We start from the raw sequence: 19,850 nt of genomic DNA, 5'->3' as shown, positions 1-19,850 counted from the left end.
CATTTCAGTGGCTGCTATCTGCCCTAAACACCAGGCTTTTCTCCCACAGGTCAGCTTTCCTCCTTTGAGCGGGTTGAAGTGTCTGCTGAGGGTGACACAGAGGGCAGCCAGCAGAGGGACACAAGTTGCTGCGATGAATGACTGAATAGATACAGACACAAGAGCAGTCTCACAGTCGCTTTTTAGATGAGTGATGGCCCCTGCAAGACTACACCGAACGACCAGCATCTTTTCCCATTTAAGTGAATCTACCCCCCCACCCCCCGGTCCGCACCACCACCTCATTCAGCTCCGATCTAGGTAGGATTTCCTTTCACCATTTAGGAAGTGCATTGTCCTGCTGTGGGAGTGATGTGACGGGACCCTGTGATTGCTCAGGAAAGAAGGGGAGCATTGTATCAGGTGAGCTCTTGTTTTGTTGTAAGCATTGCAGGATGGAGATGAGCTTTGGCTCCAGACAGATGACGGGTGAGAACATTGAACAGGCTGTCTGGGGTTAAAGTAGACTGAAACTTTAGGGCTCGCACAGCCATGTTACTTCCATTTCCATAAATAATGCTTTGAATGCAAAATCCAGATGTCAAGATTCGAATACTACGAAGGCAAACACTGCCCTCTAGTGGGGGAATGGTATTAGTCTAAAAACGATCATGAGATGATTGAACTTGTAAATCATCTTTATTAACTTTTTACAGTATTAAAGGAACATTGATAAAGACAAACAATACACTACACAAGAAAATGATCTGGACGTCAACAATAAAGAAAAGCAGAGGTAATTAAAACCTACAGTATTTACAAATGAGCTCAGCCCTTCTGGACTTTGGATATGAGTTCATCACACAGTTTGGTGAGCTCTTCGGCCTCCTTCTCCTGTTAAAAAGAAAAATAAAATACCAGTAAGATTTTATACTGACAAGTAAACTTCAGAATCAAGATAACATGACAAAACTAAAATCAGGTTGGGGGATCTGGGGTACTAACATCAAAAAAATAATTGTTTTATGTGACTTTAATACATGTATGAAACCTTTAGGAGAATTTTGAGATTAGAATACATCAAAAAAACATCTTGTCTTGATTAACACCTAATTTTAAATATTTTAACCACAATGTTTAGCTTGTTTGTCTCTGTGTAGCCCTGTGATAGACTGTCCAAGGAGTCCCCCACCATTGCTATAAATCAGCTGGGATAGACTTCAGCACCCTCTGCAACTCTAATAAGGATTAAGCGGTATATAGATAATGGATGGATGGATGTTTAACTAATTTACATAATTTTATTAGTTTTAATGTTTCAAGAGAAATTAAACAGAGGGCCCATCTTGTTGAAGTCCTAATAACTTCATAAATGTGACAGTCTAATTCTATATTTATCCAGTTATCCCCCCCACCCCAAACACATTAATTAAAAAAAAAAAAATCAAACTGTGTAGTAAAATAATAAGTAAATACACTTTTAATTTCAGGCACGGTTTTCTCACAAGACACTGCAAGGAAAAGTTATGCGGCTTTGAATCATTAATAAACTAGCAGCTGAGCAAAATGCAGTTTATCAGGTCAACATTCTCAGTCACATAGATCTAATGTTCAAAACCACTGCAAATGCATACTATTTAATCCATATGTTCACTCACCTTCTGGTCCAGGCTCTTCTCCAGTGACTGCACCTTCAGCTGCTCCCGGCGCAGCTGAGCTTGAAGTGCCGATACCTCGGCTTTGTACTTGGATCGTACCTCAGCAATTTCTCCATTTGCACTGGGGATGAGAAATAAATTACAGTCACTGCAAGTCACCTAAAGCTTTACACAACTTAACAAAAAAACCCCCCAAAACACTGGTGTGTTTCTTACTGGCCAATTTTCTCCTCAGCGTGAGCTTTGAGGGTCTGGTAGCGCTGCTCCTCCTTTTTGATCCTCGCCAGGTAGTCCTGTGCACAAGCCTTCAAAGTCTCTTCGTTCTGCGGAAAGATCACAGGAAAGACCATTTAAATCTCCTTTCTGCCTCCTCACAGCCAACCTGCACACCACAAATTCTTGGTTTCCATGAACTCGAACCTTTTTGTAGCCCTCAATAACATCCTTGTACTTCTCCAGCCTCTTGAAAAGCTCAGAGAAGGATCTTTCCATGGCGCTCAGGTCGCTGGACACTTGGTCCTTCTCTAGCAGAGCCTCGTTGAGCTTCGCTTGGGCCACCTCCCTCTCCTTCTCTTGATCAGCTGAACCATGCCAGAAAAATTGAAGAAGGTTTCTTTGGAACACACCATGATATACATTATCTTGATCAGTGTGGCATATACATAAACATTAACTTACCCATCATTTTTGCAATCACAAGCTCAAATTCTGCAATTATTTTTCTGTGAGGAGGGAATAAAAAAAGATGTGAAATATCTTGAAACAATATTGTTGAATAAAATTGATGAAAACTGAATTCAACCATACACAGCTTACCTCATTTCTTGGCCGTCATCATGCTGCTTTTTATGCTTGGCACTCCATTGCTCCTCTTTTTCCTTTGCCTATTTGACAAAATACATACTTTAATTATTCTAAAGGCTGAGGATAATCAGTGTCATTTAGAAAACCCATGAGTTACTAGTTATTAGTAATTAACTTTTTTCAACACTCAAACTTTAATTCATGTGTTCCATTGATTATTATATCGTCAAATTTGTACAGAACAGCTATTTATTCATGAGAACAAAACAATTCAGAAGCTTGATTCTTCACAAATTTGGCCTAGGATTTAGAACAGTTATCAAACAGCAAATTTCCCAAGATCTCACTTGAAGAACACTGAAAATAACCGAAACATTTTCACCTAGTTTCTTGCTTTAGAAACAAGATTCTGCTGACAAAAACACCCCAGCAAGCAGAACAATCCCTGGCATTCCCCTGTTAAACAAGGTGTCTTTGATATCAGATCTGTGTTTCATCCACAATGCCCAGTGTTTGCTGTAGCTGACCCAGATTATTCTAAACTGCTCCAGAGATTGTTTGAAAAATCACATCATCAAAGTCTAGCGTCAATGTTTGGATCCGTTCAAAATGTACATAAAAAAAAACAAAACAGACTTAAAATGTCATCTATGTTTGAAACAACTGCTGTTATTTGTCAGGTCACAAAACACTGGGCAGGACGTACCTCAGCATTCACTCTGGCGATCGCTGCATCCATGTCTTTCTGGCTGTATTTCAGAACTTCAATGATGGCATCCTCCGTGTTTGCTGACTGAGGGAAAGGAGGGACGATGCTCTCGAGGACTGGAGCCTAGATGAAAAGTAGGTGTAAATAAATTAAGTCAGAAGATGCAACAGTGCAACGTCATTTCCCAAACATTGTGTTTCTATAACACTAAACTGCATTCTTGTTCACATTTTTAAAGACTGGGATTAATGTCCTATGTGGAACCATCGTTCTTAGACTTGAGTTTGATTTTCACTTGTTCATTTAGGTTTAGGAAAATAACACACTATGTGTATAGTTTCTTCATCATTTTCTGGACTACCAGAGGGATTAGTCCTGGCTCATCTACTATATGACTGGTTGGCTGAAAAAGAGCAATATTAAAACAATAAAATAAATAGCAAAGATATGCTGATTTGCAAGACAGGGCTGAACAGTGAAGCATCGTAGCAAAGCTAAGTAACAGATTGACTCAGGGTAGCTCAAGAGTGACTTACTGGTGCTGTAGCATCATCAAACAGTCTGAAACCATCCTTTTGTGGTCCTTTTGCTGCCTCTTTTGCTGCTATCTGGGGCGTTTCAAGCCTGAGTTGGACAGAAAAACACCCACGTGATGTGGTTACATTTCAGACAACTGTAACTTTGTTTTACATGATGTCCAAAGCAGAACATATTCGACTTTAACATCAAGTGACAGCGGCAGTGAGTAAATGAAAACAAAAGCACATCATACCGTGAAGCAGAGGCAGCAGGGGGAGGGATGTGGACCTGAACACCTGGGCCTGCAGACTTCTTGGGGCTCTCTCTCAGGAGGGGATCAAATTTTAGGTATAATGATTGTTTCCTCAGTGCAGACTCCTTAAACTGTGGAGGAAAAAAGAATCAAGCATCTAAATACCTTCAGGTCATGTAGCAACAATAAACATGTCTAGTTAAATATGAAGTAAGTACTCACACTGCTGGACCCAAACTGTTCAAGGTAGTCAATCTGTCCATCAAAGTCATTGGTCATGACTGGAGATAAAGATCACGGGTTGGCATCAAAAGCAGCTTTCCATTTAACAAATACATTACTGCTATACAGAATGAAGCAATTCTTCAGCAGAAAAAAAAAAAACTTCTATGGAATTACACACCAAATTACAGAGTCAATAGTACAAAACAGCTCCACTCACACATGGCTCCAGGAACAAACTCGTCATTGAAGTCTAACATGCCAGTCTGCGATTTCTGGTCGGGTTGAGACGGTTCAGAGAGCTCAGGAACTTTCGGCACTTTTTGTTCAGGTTGAAGTTCCTCGTTGTGGTCGGAGGCAACCTTGTCTCCAGAAATCTGTCGTTTCATAGCACAGTGTGTTCATGAAAAACACACACAACCCAAAAGGGAAACTGTCGAGACTTGTATCAAACTGCATTATTGCTCTTACCACTTCAGGGCTGGGTTTGGCAGTTGGCAGACTCTCCTCAGCGCTACAGTGGGCAGAAACATATCACATTATACAGTGCATTACAGTGCTATTGTGAACTAAGGTGTCCACTACAAACAAATATTTGATACACTTAGACAAAATGGTTAACATACCTCTCTGATGATACGGTTTCTTTTTCCATAGGTACATCACTGCGCTCTGGAATAGCATTTTCCATGAGCACAGGACTGGATTTCTTGCCGCACACTGGAGAGTTGTTTATTCCTGATTTTGTGCCAAAAGGATTAAAGTTTGGGTCATCAAACTTTTCAAAGTCAAATGAATAAGACCCTTTGGGAGCTGGAACATCCACAACATCACTGGAATCAGGCTTCACTGGCGTTTCTTTAGGTGGTTTGACGTCAGACACTGACTTTCCCTCTTTAGGTTTAAGACCAGGTGGCCTTTTGCCCAATTTCCTGAGTGGCGGCTTCTTTTTGACCTCAGCACCATCATCGAAACCGAACTCGAGTTTGACTGGTCCTTCTTTGATTGGGCTTTTCTTGACTGGGACATCAACTGGCTGGGACTCAGCCGCTGAAGGCTTCACCTCGGGAGCAACAGGCAATTCTTGGGTCACCTCAGGTACGTCAACAGCATTTGCAGGTTTACTTTCTTCTGCAGGTGGATCATCGTTTGACGCCTTTCTTCCCAGGACAGGTGAATTTTGAATTTTAGGGCCACCAGTCTGGAAAGGATTGATGGCATCAAGGTTGTCAAAATCAAAGTTATAGGAACCTTTTGCAGGAAGTGGAGCGTCCTCCACAAAACTGCCTGACGCTTTGTCTTGATCAGTGCTTGAAGATACATTAGCAGGTTGCTTATCATCAGGTGTAGCGCTGTATGAATCCTGTTCCTCAATTGCTGGGACCCGCACCACTGTGACCACACTGCTCTCTGTGGAGCTGATGTCGGCAGTGATATCAGCCAGTGAGTTTTCTATAGATGGGGTGAATGGGAGTGTCTCATCCAGTGCTGATTCTGTTTTGTTAGGCTCCTCCAAAATATTCTCGGGGGTTGTGTGTTGAGGCTCACTAGGATCTGTAGGAGGGTTTTCAACAGCAGGCCTTGCAGGAGAGAAGCCCATCTTAATAGAGCCCTGAAAAGGATCGATAGCGTCGAGGTTGTCAAAATCCAGCTGGTAGCCGCCCTTGCTTTGAATCGGCATGTTGTCATCGGGATAAGATGACAGTTCTGTGGAAAAAGTCAAGATGGTTCCTGTTTATTGTTCAGCAGTGCGAGAAATCAAAGGAAATAAGCTGATAACGTTGGATAAATTACCTTGTGTCAGCTGCTCTGTGGATTTCTGTAGCAAAGTACTGCAAAAACAAAACAATGTTGGCTACTGAAATTTGACCAGCCATTTCTCTGAAAGCGTACTGGGGTATGGGATGTGTTACTTACTTTGACTGAGCCAAATTTAAGGACTCCATTGCTTTTGTACACTCGTCCACGCTTGACATCCTGACAGAGTTGCTGGGAGACAGAATTCTTTTAGTCACAGGGTCTCTTCTTGGAGTCTGAAAACAAACCTACAAAAAAATTAGTCAGTAAGTAGAGTAAATGTTACATGGAGACAAAATGTTCTGCAGAAAATGATAATGAGAGAAAAGAATGAAGTGGGAGTGAAGGAAAGTTATTTGACTGCACTATATATATTTGATACTGGTTTCATTACCATTGAGTATACTTTGTGCTACAAACATGTCTGAAAATATCTGTTTCTGTCCACTAACACATGTAGCCTTTTTTTCCTGTCTGATTACCATCTGGTTAAAGGTGGCTCAAGGTTGGCTACAAATAGGCTGAGGTCTAACTTTATATATTCACACAACTAAAGAGGTCTTGTGTTCATTGACGCAACAAAAATAATAATCTCTCTTTTTATCCCTCTCGGTTAACATGACCTAGTAAATCTAGGCTTAGCTTTCTTTTGACTGTACAGTATTTTCATGACTGAGTCAAAAGATCTAGATGAGAAGGGGGACATATCTTCTAATAAACTAAAAAAAAAAATATTCTGTACCTTCACCCCCTTTGGCACAGTCTTGCTGGGCAGGTTCTCCGTCTGGCGCAGGATGGAAGGCCTCCCAGTCGGCTGATCCAGTTCAAATATGTCACTACTTGAGCTGCTGTGCTTTCCTCCAGGGCAAACCCCACGATTCTCATCATTCACTTCAACAGAACTCATCCTTTAAAAGGCAGAGAAACAAATCATTAACTTACAGAGCTGAAGGAGGTGTTGTCCTGAAAGCTGCACCCAACTGATAAGACATTTTAGGTTTCAGGGTTTACTGATGCATGTAGATGGAGATATTTTTCACCAGAATCAAGGTAGTGACTGTGCCAATTTATAGTCGTTAGTGAATTTTGGTTGGTGCATTGCCCTAATTTTACAATCCACTCATAATATGCTACAATATACTCCTTTTCTAGATAATTCAAGGTTTTCTGAGGTAAGACGTGAAAATGAGGAAGAAAAAAGATTTTCCTAAAATTGTTATCCATAACCTGTTGATACTAAAAAAAAATCCAAGGTACCATGACCATACTGCAGTTATATTTATTGGTAATTTGTACATATAGTGGCTATTGAATAAGGGCATTGCTATACCACAACATTAAAATATTCCAGATAAAACAGTTCAGCAATTGCAAAGTTTGTCCACCAGAGGGCACTCGGAATTTTATTTTTCTTGTAAAATGCTTACTTCAGTCAATGAATGTCTTGGCCACAACTATTAACAATATGTAAAGAAAATTGCTGTCAAACAATATAGCACTGTGTGCATAAAAACAACACACTCAAAAACGTGTGTCAGATTTGAAAAACCAGGCTAGAGAACCCAGAAGTGTGAAATTTGGCTAAATGGCTCTGTTCCAATGAGTCATGCCAGTGAGCCTGTATGCACAATATAAAAGGCCCTGGAGCTGGAAAAAACTGATCAGTATGTCAGCTGTGAAACAAGGACTATGAAAGCTTTATTGGCCAAATAATCTTAGGTCAGCTAAGACTTTCAAGGAATTGGAAATGGCTGAACTCATTTCCAGTTCCTCCAGCCTATTCTGGACTATTACCCATTTCAATGATCCAATGTTGATGAATACGTGTGACCCAGAGGCAACACGTGACTAAGTATTGTCCTCATAAGTACACAAATGTCAGCTATGACAAATTTTACATTTCTGATTGTTGATGAATCCAAAAATATTTGATTTATGGGCATTAGGGCTGAACAAATATTTGATATGGCATCAAATTTTTGAAGCTATGCACTTTCTAAATTGCAAAGGCTGCAGTCTAGGATAAATATTGTGCAGCAGGTATGACGAAGGGTTTATTTTCTATTATTTCTTTACCTTCATTGCAGAATGTGCAGTGCTCAGATGCTGCTTCTGAGCTATGAACCTGGTTTCTGTGCCAGTTTGTTTAGAGAAATATCCCACTGTGCTCAGAAATATTCGGTTTTATTAGTATTACTTCATCAATTTATTTAAAATGCTATAAATACATGTATGACGCAATTTAGGTTTTTAAGCTCTCATCATTGCAATAGAATACAGCGCAGTTAATATTTTGCATGTGTCTCATGTGGTCATGATCCATCACATGTATTAGATCTATTACAGTGAATATTATATATATAATCTTCAAACATTATCCTTTTGAAAAATTGTATTTAGGTGCTGTAGTTTCCGTAATCGTTGCGAAAACACTCTCACTGAATAATATCATTGTTTTATGGCTGTCATGAACCCAGTGTTGCCAACGTTTTCATGCATTCGTTAGTTGTAGTTTTGTTAGCGTGTTCATTCCGTTTTCTTAGAGAAAAAAAACTTCATAACTTGCTCAGGTGGATATTCTAACAATTACCTACTGAACTTGTGCCAATTTATTAGCTTAACAAAACCTTCGTTATCTAACTGGTAACTTTTACTAAAGTTAACGGAAAGCGAAAACCAGCACAAACCATATAAACATAAAAACCTACAAAGCGTAACTTTCTTTATCATCCTCTTTCATTTACCACTTACCTCGAAAAGATACTGTTAGTAGAAATTATACCGTCTTTCGTACAAGCATACGGCTGTAGGGTAACACGTAGGACTGATGTGCTTTTGAAATCCCCTCTCCTGCTCTGGACGACGGCCGTTTGGAATTTAAGTCTTGAAACGATCCAATAAAGTCGCCAGAAACATTCAAAGGAAACGCGCTTCCTGGTTAATTAGCCAATCACGTTAAAGATCAGGGATGATCCATTCTACGGCTGCGCACTGAGTCGCAGATAGCAGAAACAGCAAGATGACCACACAGATTTGAAAAAAGCAAAACAAAACAAGAAACATAAAATGTATAAATCAGTCTGGCTAAAACCAACAAACAAACAAAAAACATGAAGGAAAATTCAATTCAATTATTTATATATATATATATATATATATATATATATATATATATATATATATATATATATATATATATATATATATATATAAAAATTTATCTTTATTACACAGTCTATGAGTATGTGTCAATGATGTCACAAAGATTTTTTTTATCACATATATATGACAAAAAATATTATACAGTCTATGTACATACTTGAGGAATCATATTAATTAATTTTATTTATTTATTTTACAGTAGTCATACATTCTCACCCTGTTTACACACCTACATATTGTTTATCCATCTTCGCAATTTATGCATAACAGAACAGAAAAAAAAATATTACTGTTGCACAGACAGTTTTTGGGCTACTGCTCTGTTAATCCAGAGTTTGTAGAAACATAAGTTTGGAAGAAGTAGAGGCAATGGGAAGCAATGGATGATGCATTTTTATACTGTTTGAAATATCAGTGAGTTAGATAGATCTTTAAATTTGCTCTCCAAACTCACATATTGCAGATGACATGTATTTTCTTCTTCTTCTTCTTCTAATTATTATTATTATTGTTATTATTATTATTATTATTATTATCATTATTATTATTATTATTATTATTATTAGTAGTAGTAGTAGTAGTAGTAGTAGTAGTAGTAGTAGTAGTGGTAGTGGTAGTGGTGGTGGTAGTAGTAACGGTGATAGTAATAGTGCAGTAACCGTCCTGGCCCTACCTCCGGTAGGTGGCGGTAATGCACCTACAAGGTGTTTATCAGCCCCTGTGAAAAGAAAGGGAAGAAGAAGAAGAAACAGGAAAAAGAAGAAGAGGAGAACCTGCCCGCCAATTTTAAAGGATGTAAACAGATCAGTCATTCCTCGTCTGGTTGACATGTTGTGAAGAAAATAACTTTAACCACGTAGCGACGAATATTTCTCCGTCTACAATGAATTCCAGTGGAAAAGGTAGCGCGACAAACACTTCTGTGTTCGGGTTGTAAACTAATACGTTGTCAATCCAGCTCGTAGACGCCATCATGTTCTGTTTTTGTAACGTTAGCGAGCTAGTGACCGACTTGGCATCAGCTAACACGACTTAGCTAACACTCTCAGGTTAATGTAACCTCTGTTATGATTACTTAATGCTAGCAGGACCGTGTGATGCGTTAACGTGAAAATCTACGTTTGTTGATGTAATGTAGCTACAGCTGCAAGAAAATACTTAAATTGAACAAACGTTTAACAGTTTCATAATTATGTCGACAGGATCTGCCGATTCAACCCACATTGCTGCCAGGTAATTAACTTTTATTGTGCTCTGCTTGCTTTATTCACATTGTACACGTTGCTAACTGTACAGATAGTAACGTTAAAGTTTAACTGTAACTACCTTATACTATTGATCCAGGACCAGGCGACTACTGTGTGTCTGTGTATGGTTGTTTTTTCCTCTTTCCAAGGTGTTGATCAGTTTGCTTGTTAGGTTTACCGTTTCACAGGAAGACTATTAAAACATTCCTTTGACTTGCTGTTCTTAAATTCCATCTTCAGTTCAGTTTTTCTCTTTTGTGAGTGCTACTTTCTGGGGTTACAGTGGTGACAACGATTCCATCAAAGTTTTTGTCCGAGTGCGACCCCTGACTCAGGGTACAGGGCTGACCACAGATGGAGATCAGAGTCTGTGTCTCACGGTCACTTCACCCAACACCATCCGTCTGCTGTCAAAACCAGAACCACGAACCTTCACCTATGATCATGTTGCTGACATGGACACATCTCAGGTTTGGTTATTACATTATAAACATATCACTAGTATAGCTAAGACTAACTTATGTGACTAATATAGTAACTTAGATGTTGGGAGATGTAGCCTATATGACTCAAAAAGTTGATTCCAGTAAAAGTGTTTGTGTGATCTTTAACTGTCGTTCTCCAACAGGACTCTGTATTCTCCAGCGTGGCCAAGAATATTGTTGAGTCTTGTATGAATGGATACAATGGTACTATATTTGCCTAGTAAGTGCCCTTTATGTTGTTCATATTCAATCTAAAATTGAAAATGATTACTGGCACAGTTGATTCCTAACTGGATTTCGCTCATGCTTCTGCAGTGGACAAACCGGCTCAGGGAAAACTTTCACAATGCTTGGTAAGTATTTCATATTATTAGCTATACTCTATACAACAAACTAGTTAAATCATTCAGCAGAATAAAATAAGTGCCTTTTTTTTCTTGCCATCTTGCCTAGGACCATCTGAGTTGGATAACTTCACAGATGAACTAAGGGGTGTTATTCCTCGAAGTTTTGAATACCTGTTTTTTCTCATTAACAGAGAAGCGGAAAGGGTGAGCAACGACATTCTATCAATTCTGAACTAAACGTGTTATTAGTTTAGCTGCTAAAATACTGGTTTCAAGCCCTGAATGTGTTGTAACCCAATATTAATATTCTGTATATTTTTGTAATTTTTGTTTTGTAAATCAATATGTGTTCATTTTTTAATTGCCACTTCTTCCTTTTTGTCTGAAGTCTGGCCAGTCCAAGAATTTCCTCTGCAAATGCTCATTTATTGAGATATACAATGAACAAATATATGACCTTCTGGACACAGCCTCAGCCAGCCTTTTCCTCAGGGAGAACATCAAAAAGGGTGTATTTGTTGAGGGAGCTGTGGAGAAATTTGTGAACTCAGCTGCTGAAGCCTACCAGGTATGAATTCCTCCTTTGTGAGTCATGGTAGGCTATTGTGCTTACTTTAACATTTGATAAAATTCATGTCTGACCAATCAAGAGTGAATGAAACCTATTAACTGTCTTTGAAATCACTTAGGTGCTGTCTATGGGCTGGCGCAATCGACGTGTGGCCTCCACCTCCATGAATCGCGAGTCTTCAAGATCTCATGCAGTTTTCACTATGACTTTGGAGTCCAAAGAATCCATCAATGAAGTAGTGAACATCCGAATGTCTCAGCTGAACCTGGTTGATCTGGCAGGGTCTGAGAGACAAAAAGACACACACACAGAGGGCTCCAGACTCAAGGTAAAGCTTTGTGCCTGAAAGCTTTGACTTTGCGCTACTACGTTTGTGATTTTCTAACAGTTGCTGTCTGCACTGTGTCTCTTTCAGGAGGCCAGCAGTATCAATCGCTCGCTCATGTGCCTTGGCCAGGTGATCATGGCTTTGGTGGATGTGTCCAATGGGAAGAATCGCCACATCTGCTACAGGGATTCTAAACTCACTTTCTTGCTCAGGGTAAGTGATGTTAATTAATTGAAAATATGTCATTGTATGTGCAATATTTTCAGATACAGTGACACACACTTTAACTATTTTATTGTTATTTGTATTTCAGGACTCTCTTGGAGGAAATGCAAAGACTTACATCATAGCAAATGTACACCCTGGGTCAAAGTGTTTTGGAGAAACATTGTCCACTTTGCAGTTTGCCCAGAGGGCAAAACTGATCAAAAATAAGGTATTTGTCATTAAATAAAACCATATACTGTATTTAAAACGGACCAGAATTAATACGATTCCAGTGATTCTATATTTAGACCATTCTATTATTTCATCCTGGTGTAATTTTTCTCTTTTGCCAGGCTGTCATCAATGAAGACACACAGGGAAATGTAAGGCAGTTGCAGGCTGAAGTGAAGAAGCTGAAAGAGCAGCTTGCACAGGTGCTGGCAGCTCAGGGAATGGACTGTGGGAGAGATATAGCACCAGGAGGACCTGAACTCCCCATGGGTAACAGCCTACAAATTAAGCATACATTGACTTTCACCCAAGTGACATCCTGTTTAAACTATTTACATGTCAAAGTTACAAACCAATGCTCAAGAGGAGCAAAGAGCCTTAAGTCTTGAGCGTTATTTATTTATTTATTTTTTTTTAACAAATATAAAATGGCTTTTCTTGCCAGGCCCAACCACTGAAATGCAACACATCATCTCATATAAATCGAAGTTTATGTCTGCTGTTCGTTTGTGGAGGAAGCAAGACGAGGAGAAGAAGGTACGGGGAATGTTGTTTTGCATTGTTCATTATTATGGGAAAGTACTCTTTTATTATGGGAAATAACTTCGGTGCAAGGAACTTACAGTTATGCCTGACCACACTCAGATGCTGCTTAAGAAGGTGGCTCAGCTTGAGGAGGCCTGGACACAAAAGGACAAGTTCATCCATTCCAGCCGTATGATTGTCAGGTTTCGTGAAGACCACATCTCTCGTCTTGAGAAAAAACTGAAGGCAGGACAAAGCTTGCTTTCAGACAAGGAGTCTCAGGCTTTGATTGACCAGCTGAAAGAAGAGATTAAGATCTTAAGAGATCAGGTAAAAAATGTCAAGCTTTTTAAGCGCTGTCTAGCCCACATCTCATGACTGTGTCTTCATATTGTGTAAATACATGGTGGTGGAGAGGTCCTCTAGTTCAGATGCCAAAAAGATTCTTTAGCCTTTTAAGGTTGCTGTGAGAAACTCCAATGATTTAATGTTTTATTTCCTGTAACAGTCAAAGGAGATTCATCCAAAGCAATTAAACTGGAAGCAGAGTAGGGTTGTATGTGTAATGGGTAATGATTTCTTCTAATAATAGCCATACCGTTTCTCTTAACTCCGGGATGTATCGCTTATCACCAGCCTTATTTCTTGCACTCACTTTTGCCCTTTAAGGTTGAACATCATCCAAAGATGACTCGATATGCGGCAGAGAATTACAGCCTCAGGGAGGAGAATCGTCTACTACGTTCGCTTGAATCAGTGGTTAAAGCTGAAGAGGTTGCAGCCCAGGTTGCTGCTGAGTTGGAAGACGCCTTTCAGATGGCTATAGAGTCAGAAAGACTCCCAGAAAGTAAGATGGAGGATTGTAATCAGAGAATTGAGAAAACATTTTGTACATTTAAAAAAAAAAAAAAAAAAAAGCACTTTATTAATCGTATGTTGCTCCACAGCTGCAGCAGTCTCTTCATCCACTGTGGCTACAGATACTGTCTCAGCAGCTACAATTGAGAAGCTGAACGCTAAACTTCTTCAGAAGCAGTCAGACCTCACAGCTGCTCTTCGGGCCTTTGAGGAGTACAAAGAAGTGACCAAGTAAGGAGGTTATTTATTGAGAAAAACTATTCAAAAGCCAAAGTGACAATGTGATTGTATAGAATAGCTTAGCAAATGCTGAGGAACTAGTCCCTCCAAAAACCAGAAATACATGCATGAAATCCAGTAATAATAAATAGTAGAACACATTTGTAAGCATACACAAGACTCTTTTTCATAGACTTTTTTGTCAATAACTGTTGGCACTATGGATTGGATTTGCTTTCAGAAATGAATTGTAGGTTCCCAGCTTCCATTTGATTTAATTTGGCAAAACAGTATCTCAATCTATTTTCATATATTTGCCTCGACTCCTCTGCTTGTTTATCCACTTTTGTTTGTATTAAAAAACTGCACAGCTCTGATTTATGGGTTCACAGAGAGCTGTTTTTGTTTAGAGAAGTGGTCGATCTTTAATTAGCAGACAGAAACATGCTATTTTCCATGCAGTGCCTTCATAAAGTACGTTTTTTTTTTAATACCATAATGTGGTGCTTTGTGTTTTAGGAAACAGATGTCGCAGTTGGAGTCTGAGAAAAGATACCTTGATAAGTCCAACAGGCATTTGGAAAACATTTTGGAAGCCACAAATGCTTACAAAAAACGGGAGGTTTCTGAACTGAACAGAATTCATGTTGAAACTATAAAGGTAAGTCAGTGTTGAAATATGTTCTTGCATAACTGTGAAACAACGGAAACCTGTTGTCATGGCTACTTTCTACAATTCTGAAAAAATAAAATCTGTTTTACTTTTTAAATATTTATCATACCAGATTCTCACCACGCCCACCAAAGCATACAATTTGCGGTCCCGCTTCGTGCCTCTCTCCAGCCCCGACCACCTGAAAGATGAAGATAATAAAGCGGAGAACATCTGGGCTGAGCAGCCTCCATCAGACATGGGTGAGATGGCCTTGACAGAGGAGTTACGTCAAGTGCAGGTAAATTATTGTGGATTATCCTTTATACATGTGTACAGAAAACACATCCAGTCCTCCCGTTGTCTTATATTTTCTGTAATTTCTCATCAGGATCAAGCCAGTCGTGTTCAGACACAGCTAAATGAAGAGGAGTTAAAAAACAGCAAGTTGTTGCAGCAAATTGCAAAACTTGAGGAGCAGATTACTATGATGTCACAAGAAGCTGACCAGAAGGATGAGGTAGAACTTCCTCATTTACACGTATTGAAACTGAATGTTGTGTTAAAAAAAAAAAATGTGTGGTAACTTGGAAAAACTTAATACAATTTATTAATCTGTCCTGTTATCCTGATGGTTCACACTTGATACAGCAACTTTCTGCTGAGAGAACCAATAGGAACAAAGATCAGCTCGTCCTGCAAGAGACTGTTAACAACCTGCAACAGAGCCTTCAGTCTGAACAGCAAGCTGCACAAGGTGAGGCTCTGATGTTTCTCCTGATCATTGGCTTAGACCCTGGTTGCTGTTTGAGAACTTGTAATTTCCAATCACATGCTGGGGTTGTTTTCACTTGAGCCATTGATGGAGACAAGCACATCAAGGTCTTCCCTCTTCTTTCAGTTCTGAGGAGTGAGATACGCGATCTACGCTTGGTGCTGCAGTCATCCGATAAGGAGCTGGCCTCTGTGAAGAACGAACTGAGAGACGGTCAGAATGAGCAGGAGAAAGAGATGAGTCAGCTCTCCAACAGTCTGATCAGCACACAGCTCCAACTTGACAAAGTCCAGTAAGTAAGAATCAAATAAATAGTGCTGTGCTCGTCTTTCTCTCATGTATTTATGTGCTCGCAACCACAATGTGATCTTCATTCCAGACTGGAGTGGGAGCAGCTTCTAGAGCAGCATCGGACTCTGCAGGATTCATTTGACCAGCTGCAAGCTGAGGCCAAGTTTGAGGCTGATCAGGCGAGACAGCAGCTGCACGACAAGCAGCAGGAGACTGATGAACTGAAGACACAAGTCATGGTTAGTGAACTCAGAAACTCTGGAGCCATTTTTGATGAGAAATGTAGGTTTTTATGGCTTAATTTTTATGGCTTATGTCTTAATTTGCTATTCTTCTGATTTTTTTTCTTTCACTCTAGGCATTAAATAATTCTCTGCAAAGTGAGCAGGAGCACACAAGCACTCTGATCTCCCAGTTAAGAGAAAATAAAGAAATCACATCAAGGTGAGTTTGCACAGTATAACTGTGGGTTTTGCCTTTCTATTTGAACTGCTTCCAACAGTTTTAATTTTTAAAATGATGCTATTGACAGGCGTAACCTTTGTATATTGTGTGTTCCTACAGAGAACTTACTGAAACTGTGGAGCAGAATACACATCTCAGAAAACAAGTGTCAGACTTGACAGTACAAAATCAACAACAGGTCAGTCATAAGGAATGTGTGCATATATGCAAAGTAGAACAGTAACTGCAGCTGAGGAGTTAACACTCATTTCTTATTTTTGTTTTGAAGGTGTCCAAAATTTCTGATTTTGAGCAAAATTTAGCTTCTGCCAATGAAAGGATAAAAAGCTTGGAGCAGAAGATTGAACAGGACAAAGTAGGACTCTGTGAACAATTCTTTCTTTCTCTGAAAACAATACTTTCAATTTGTCTACTGTCCCTCTGAATACCTTTTGTGCTATTTGATAGGACGTTGTTTTAGATCTGATTAACCAAACCAGAGACCTCCGCAGTGAACTGAGCCACAAGGACCAGACCATAAACCACCTGTCTGGAGATATCAAAGACATTACGGTACTCTTCCTCTTATTTTACCCCTTATCTGTCCTACAAAACATTACTAATTGATGCATTACTCCATTACATTTCACTACCAAATCATACGGACAGGTGTAACATTTGAATCAGTCAGTGTGTGTATATATTAATAATAATGTCATCTCTCTTCCAGGCTAAATACAGTGCTGCCTGCCTTGAAAGGGAGGACATCAAGGAGCAAAACTGTAAGATGCATGCAGAAATCTGTGGCCTGAAAGAAACTTTAGACAGGAGGGCAGCATCCAACAAAATAGAGGTAATGTAATGTTTGTCAATACTAATGTTATGACCACAGTTTTGTCGGTATAAAAAATGTTGTGAAAAATACACCATATAATGTGTATGTGTGTATGTTCTTAGGTTGAAGTCTTGCAGGAGGAGATTGCTTACGCCACTGAAGAGGTCGAGAGACTCACCAAGGTCTTAGATGAGCAGAACAGCCTCCTCCAAGCATCTCAAGAGCAAACAGCCCAGAAGGAGGTCACGATACAGAATCTAGAGCAGAAGGTAAAGTTTTTTGCATGTCTTAGCACAGTAAACAAATAAGTTGTAACATAAAAAATCCGAAGGATAGTATTTTATCAAAATTAGTAATTTCATACACTCTCCTTTCATACCAGGTACAACAACAGCAAGAAGCTGTTGAGAAAACAATCAGAAATGGAATTTTCAAACCCCTTGTTGAACCAACCGTCACGCCTAAATCACTACCTCGGGTAAAACCTGCTGATGGTTCAACTGTTCTTTAAATATGGCTTCACAAATGGAGCACTTGTGACTTACATTTGTAATTGCAGTCATGTGCTCATCTTTTTTTCTTTCTTTGATTTTAAGACACCCTGTACTCCAGGAAGCTTCAACAGGGACCTGACCCAGGTGCTGGAGAGCCAGGAGCAGGAGCTGGAGAGTAGACGCTCCTCCATGATGACCATGGAGATTCTGTTAGCAGAGCTGAACGCTGAGAGGGCTGCCAAGAATGAGGAAATCCAAAGACTAAAGGTATATGTTTGTTAAATGAACATATAGCCATTCACAATTAGACTGAATTATGCCAGACTACTTTGTGTCTTACAAATCTTTTTGTACCTTACATAGTTCATTTTACGGTGGTTGACAGTCCATCAAAACCACTTAATTAAATTGATTTTGTCGCTGCATTTGCACTTTTTATTAAATGCAATTACATTTAATTGTTTCATCATATTTTACTACTCCCATCAATACTCATGTTTTGTATAACCTGTCTTCAGACGCAGCTGACTGAAAAAGAGATGGTTCGAATGGAGATCCAGGAATTGCTCGACAAGTTTTACACAAAGCAGAGTCAGCTGACACAGAACGGAAATAACAGGTTGAGCGTCTTCATTCGTTATTCTGCCATCTCCTGCTGTCAGGCTGTCCATAAATTATGGAATAAGGAAAATGAATAATGTTGTCTTATGATTTTTCAGTGAGGAGCTGAATGAAGTCATCAAGCAGTCGATGCTTAAAGAGCTGCAGGAGGAGAGAGCAGAGAAGGTCTGTATCTGTCTCTGCTGGTTTTATTTTTTTCTCTCTTAAATGGATAATTTGTTTATTGTGTTTCTCTGTTATTCATTAACAGAGCAAAATTCTAGAGAAGCTGTCTGGCACTCAGAAAAGGTAAGCTCCTGTGTGGATTGGTTTGGTCAAATGATCCACTGTTATTGGGCGTCGTCTCTCATTGATGCTTGATGTTTGACAACTGCATCCCCATTCCTTTTTTTTTCTCTCCCTCATGGATTAGATTGCAGGCACAGGAGTCCATGCTGGCTCAGTCTCAGACCTGTGTTCAAGAGCTGACCACTGAGTTGAGGAACCGCTGTCTAGAGTTGAGAGAACTGAGCCAGAGGATACACGATGAGGAGAAGCTAGTCCAGGTGAAAGACAGAGTTCACTACAGTCTTCCACTAAAGAACTTCCATGCGTGCTGCAACAGAACCCCCAAACAATCTGACCTAAGTCAGAGTGAAAGGATCATTACAAAATCATTTGGATTAATAACACATGCACAAGGACTGCCACACTAACAAAAAAATGTTTCTTGTATTTGACTTGGGTCAATTGTTTGCTTTCTTCCAGGAGAATGAGGTTCTCCGTAAGCAGAACGTTAAGCTGTCAGAGGAGAATGGGAAACTTGTAGGACACAAAAACCACAAACAAAGGATTGAATATCTGGTTAAACTGAAAAAGGACAATACTAAACTTCAAGAGGTAACTGATATTTCTTCTATAATTTAATGATATACATCTTTGGTCATGAATTTTGTTATCAGAACAAAACATGTTGATCACGTCCGTTTGTCCGTTTCTTTTGCTTTTCAAGGAAAATGAAAAGCTCCGAACAGAGCTTAGCTTAATGCAAGACAACATTGGATGTCCATCCATGGAGATGATGTAAATCCCTGGTTTGTAAATGAACAGTGAACAGTGTTGCTTGTGAACAAGTGTTTTTTGTTTTGTTTTTTTAAGACATTGTTATTTTTTTTCAGTCAGTAAATGTGAAGCAGTATTTTACTTATCTTTTACTGTTATCCCAAAGTTTTGATTGACTCAGACGTTACCTTAGCTCAAGGACAGACCAGCGGTGACAAAACGTTGATTAGTGCAGCTACATCTTTACTCGGTCTTGCTGAGCTGCTTTGAATGTACAGGAGTATGTCTTGTCACAGTTCTCGCAGGCTGAAAATCTTTCCGTTCATACCTTTTTTGGTGGTCATGTCTGGTGCTGTGATTGTTGACTAACCATTTAGGTTGTGTCCATGGTATTATGTTTGTTGTATTTTTTCCATCATTCTTATAGCCAGTGTCTTTTTGGCACTTTTTATTATACTGTAATTAAATTCTTTTTCCTCCCTCTAATTGTCTCACTTCATATTTTGTGATTATTTTCTGAACACTTGAAAAAAAAATGAAAGAATAAAGTAATTCAGGGATGCAAGGACTATGCAA

At 39.3% G+C, this 19,850-nt stretch overlaps 3 protein-coding genes across 4 annotated transcripts in view; 2 read left to right on the top strand and 1 right to left on the bottom strand.

Moving 5' to 3' along the window:
- LOC111578918 (fibroblast growth factor receptor-like 1) overlaps window positions 1-2,433 on the top strand; it is a 35,303-nt gene extending 32,870 nt beyond the window's left edge. Inside the window, exon 8 of the transcript XR_004848618.2 lies at window positions 50-2,433. The gene's annotated coding sequence lies outside the window, so the exon portion shown is untranslated. The remainder of the gene's footprint in view (window positions 1-49) is intronic.
- On the bottom strand, window positions 660-8,814 carry tacc3 (transforming, acidic coiled-coil containing protein 3). The gene is made up of 17 exons (XM_023285946.3): window positions 8,693-8,814; window positions 6,684-6,849; window positions 6,062-6,189; window positions 5,939-5,976; window positions 4,771-5,851; window positions 4,616-4,658; window positions 4,365-4,521; window positions 4,145-4,203; window positions 3,923-4,053; window positions 3,687-3,774; window positions 3,148-3,273; window positions 2,454-2,521; window positions 2,316-2,359; window positions 2,058-2,218; window positions 1,854-1,960; window positions 1,638-1,758; window positions 660-873 (listed from the first exon to the last, which is right to left on the bottom strand). The coding sequence occupies exons 2-17, from the start codon at window positions 6,846-6,848 to the stop codon at window positions 808-810; spliced, it is 2,583 nt and encodes an 860-aa protein (XP_023141714.2). The 5' UTR covers window position 6,849; window positions 8,693-8,814; the 3' UTR covers window positions 660-807.
- On the top strand, window positions 5,108-19,760 carry kif15 (kinesin family member 15). 2 transcript variants are annotated; one of them, XM_035955333.2, is made up of 35 exons: window positions 5,108-5,242; window positions 10,306-10,336; window positions 10,634-10,820; window positions 10,979-11,055; window positions 11,151-11,188; window positions 11,289-11,386; window positions 11,571-11,750; window positions 11,872-12,081; window positions 12,169-12,294; window positions 12,395-12,517; window positions 12,642-12,789; window positions 12,965-13,056; window positions 13,165-13,374; window positions 13,714-13,891; window positions 13,992-14,133; window positions 14,641-14,782; window positions 14,907-15,074; window positions 15,165-15,293; window positions 15,425-15,530; window positions 15,675-15,840; window positions 15,928-16,078; window positions 16,198-16,283; window positions 16,404-16,482; window positions 16,573-16,659; window positions 16,752-16,856; window positions 17,014-17,136; window positions 17,241-17,387; window positions 17,501-17,596; window positions 17,715-17,879; window positions 18,131-18,231; window positions 18,332-18,398; window positions 18,484-18,521; window positions 18,646-18,778; window positions 18,981-19,112; window positions 19,225-19,760. In XM_035955333.2, the coding sequence occupies exons 3-35, from the start codon at window positions 10,806-10,808 to the stop codon at window positions 19,297-19,299; spliced, it is 3,933 nt and encodes a 1,310-aa protein (XP_035811226.1). In that variant the 5' UTR covers window positions 5,108-5,242; window positions 10,306-10,336; window positions 10,634-10,805; the 3' UTR covers window positions 19,300-19,760. The 2 variants fall into 2 exon arrangements, with proteins under 2 accessions (XP_035811226.1, XP_023141715.1); XM_023285947.3 differs by lacking the exon at window positions 5,108-5,242 and adding an exon at window positions 9,772-10,005.
- Window positions 19,761-19,850: the final 90 nt, after the last annotated feature.

Source organism: Amphiprion ocellaris, chromosome 20, assembly GCF_022539595.1.
Source record: "Amphiprion ocellaris isolate individual 3 ecotype Okinawa chromosome 20, ASM2253959v1, whole genome shotgun sequence".
Classification (NCBI taxonomy): Eukaryota; Metazoa; Chordata; class Actinopteri; family Pomacentridae; genus Amphiprion; species Amphiprion ocellaris.
Note: the sequence above shows the minus strand (reverse complement) of the source record. Positions and strands in the feature narration are given on the sequence as shown.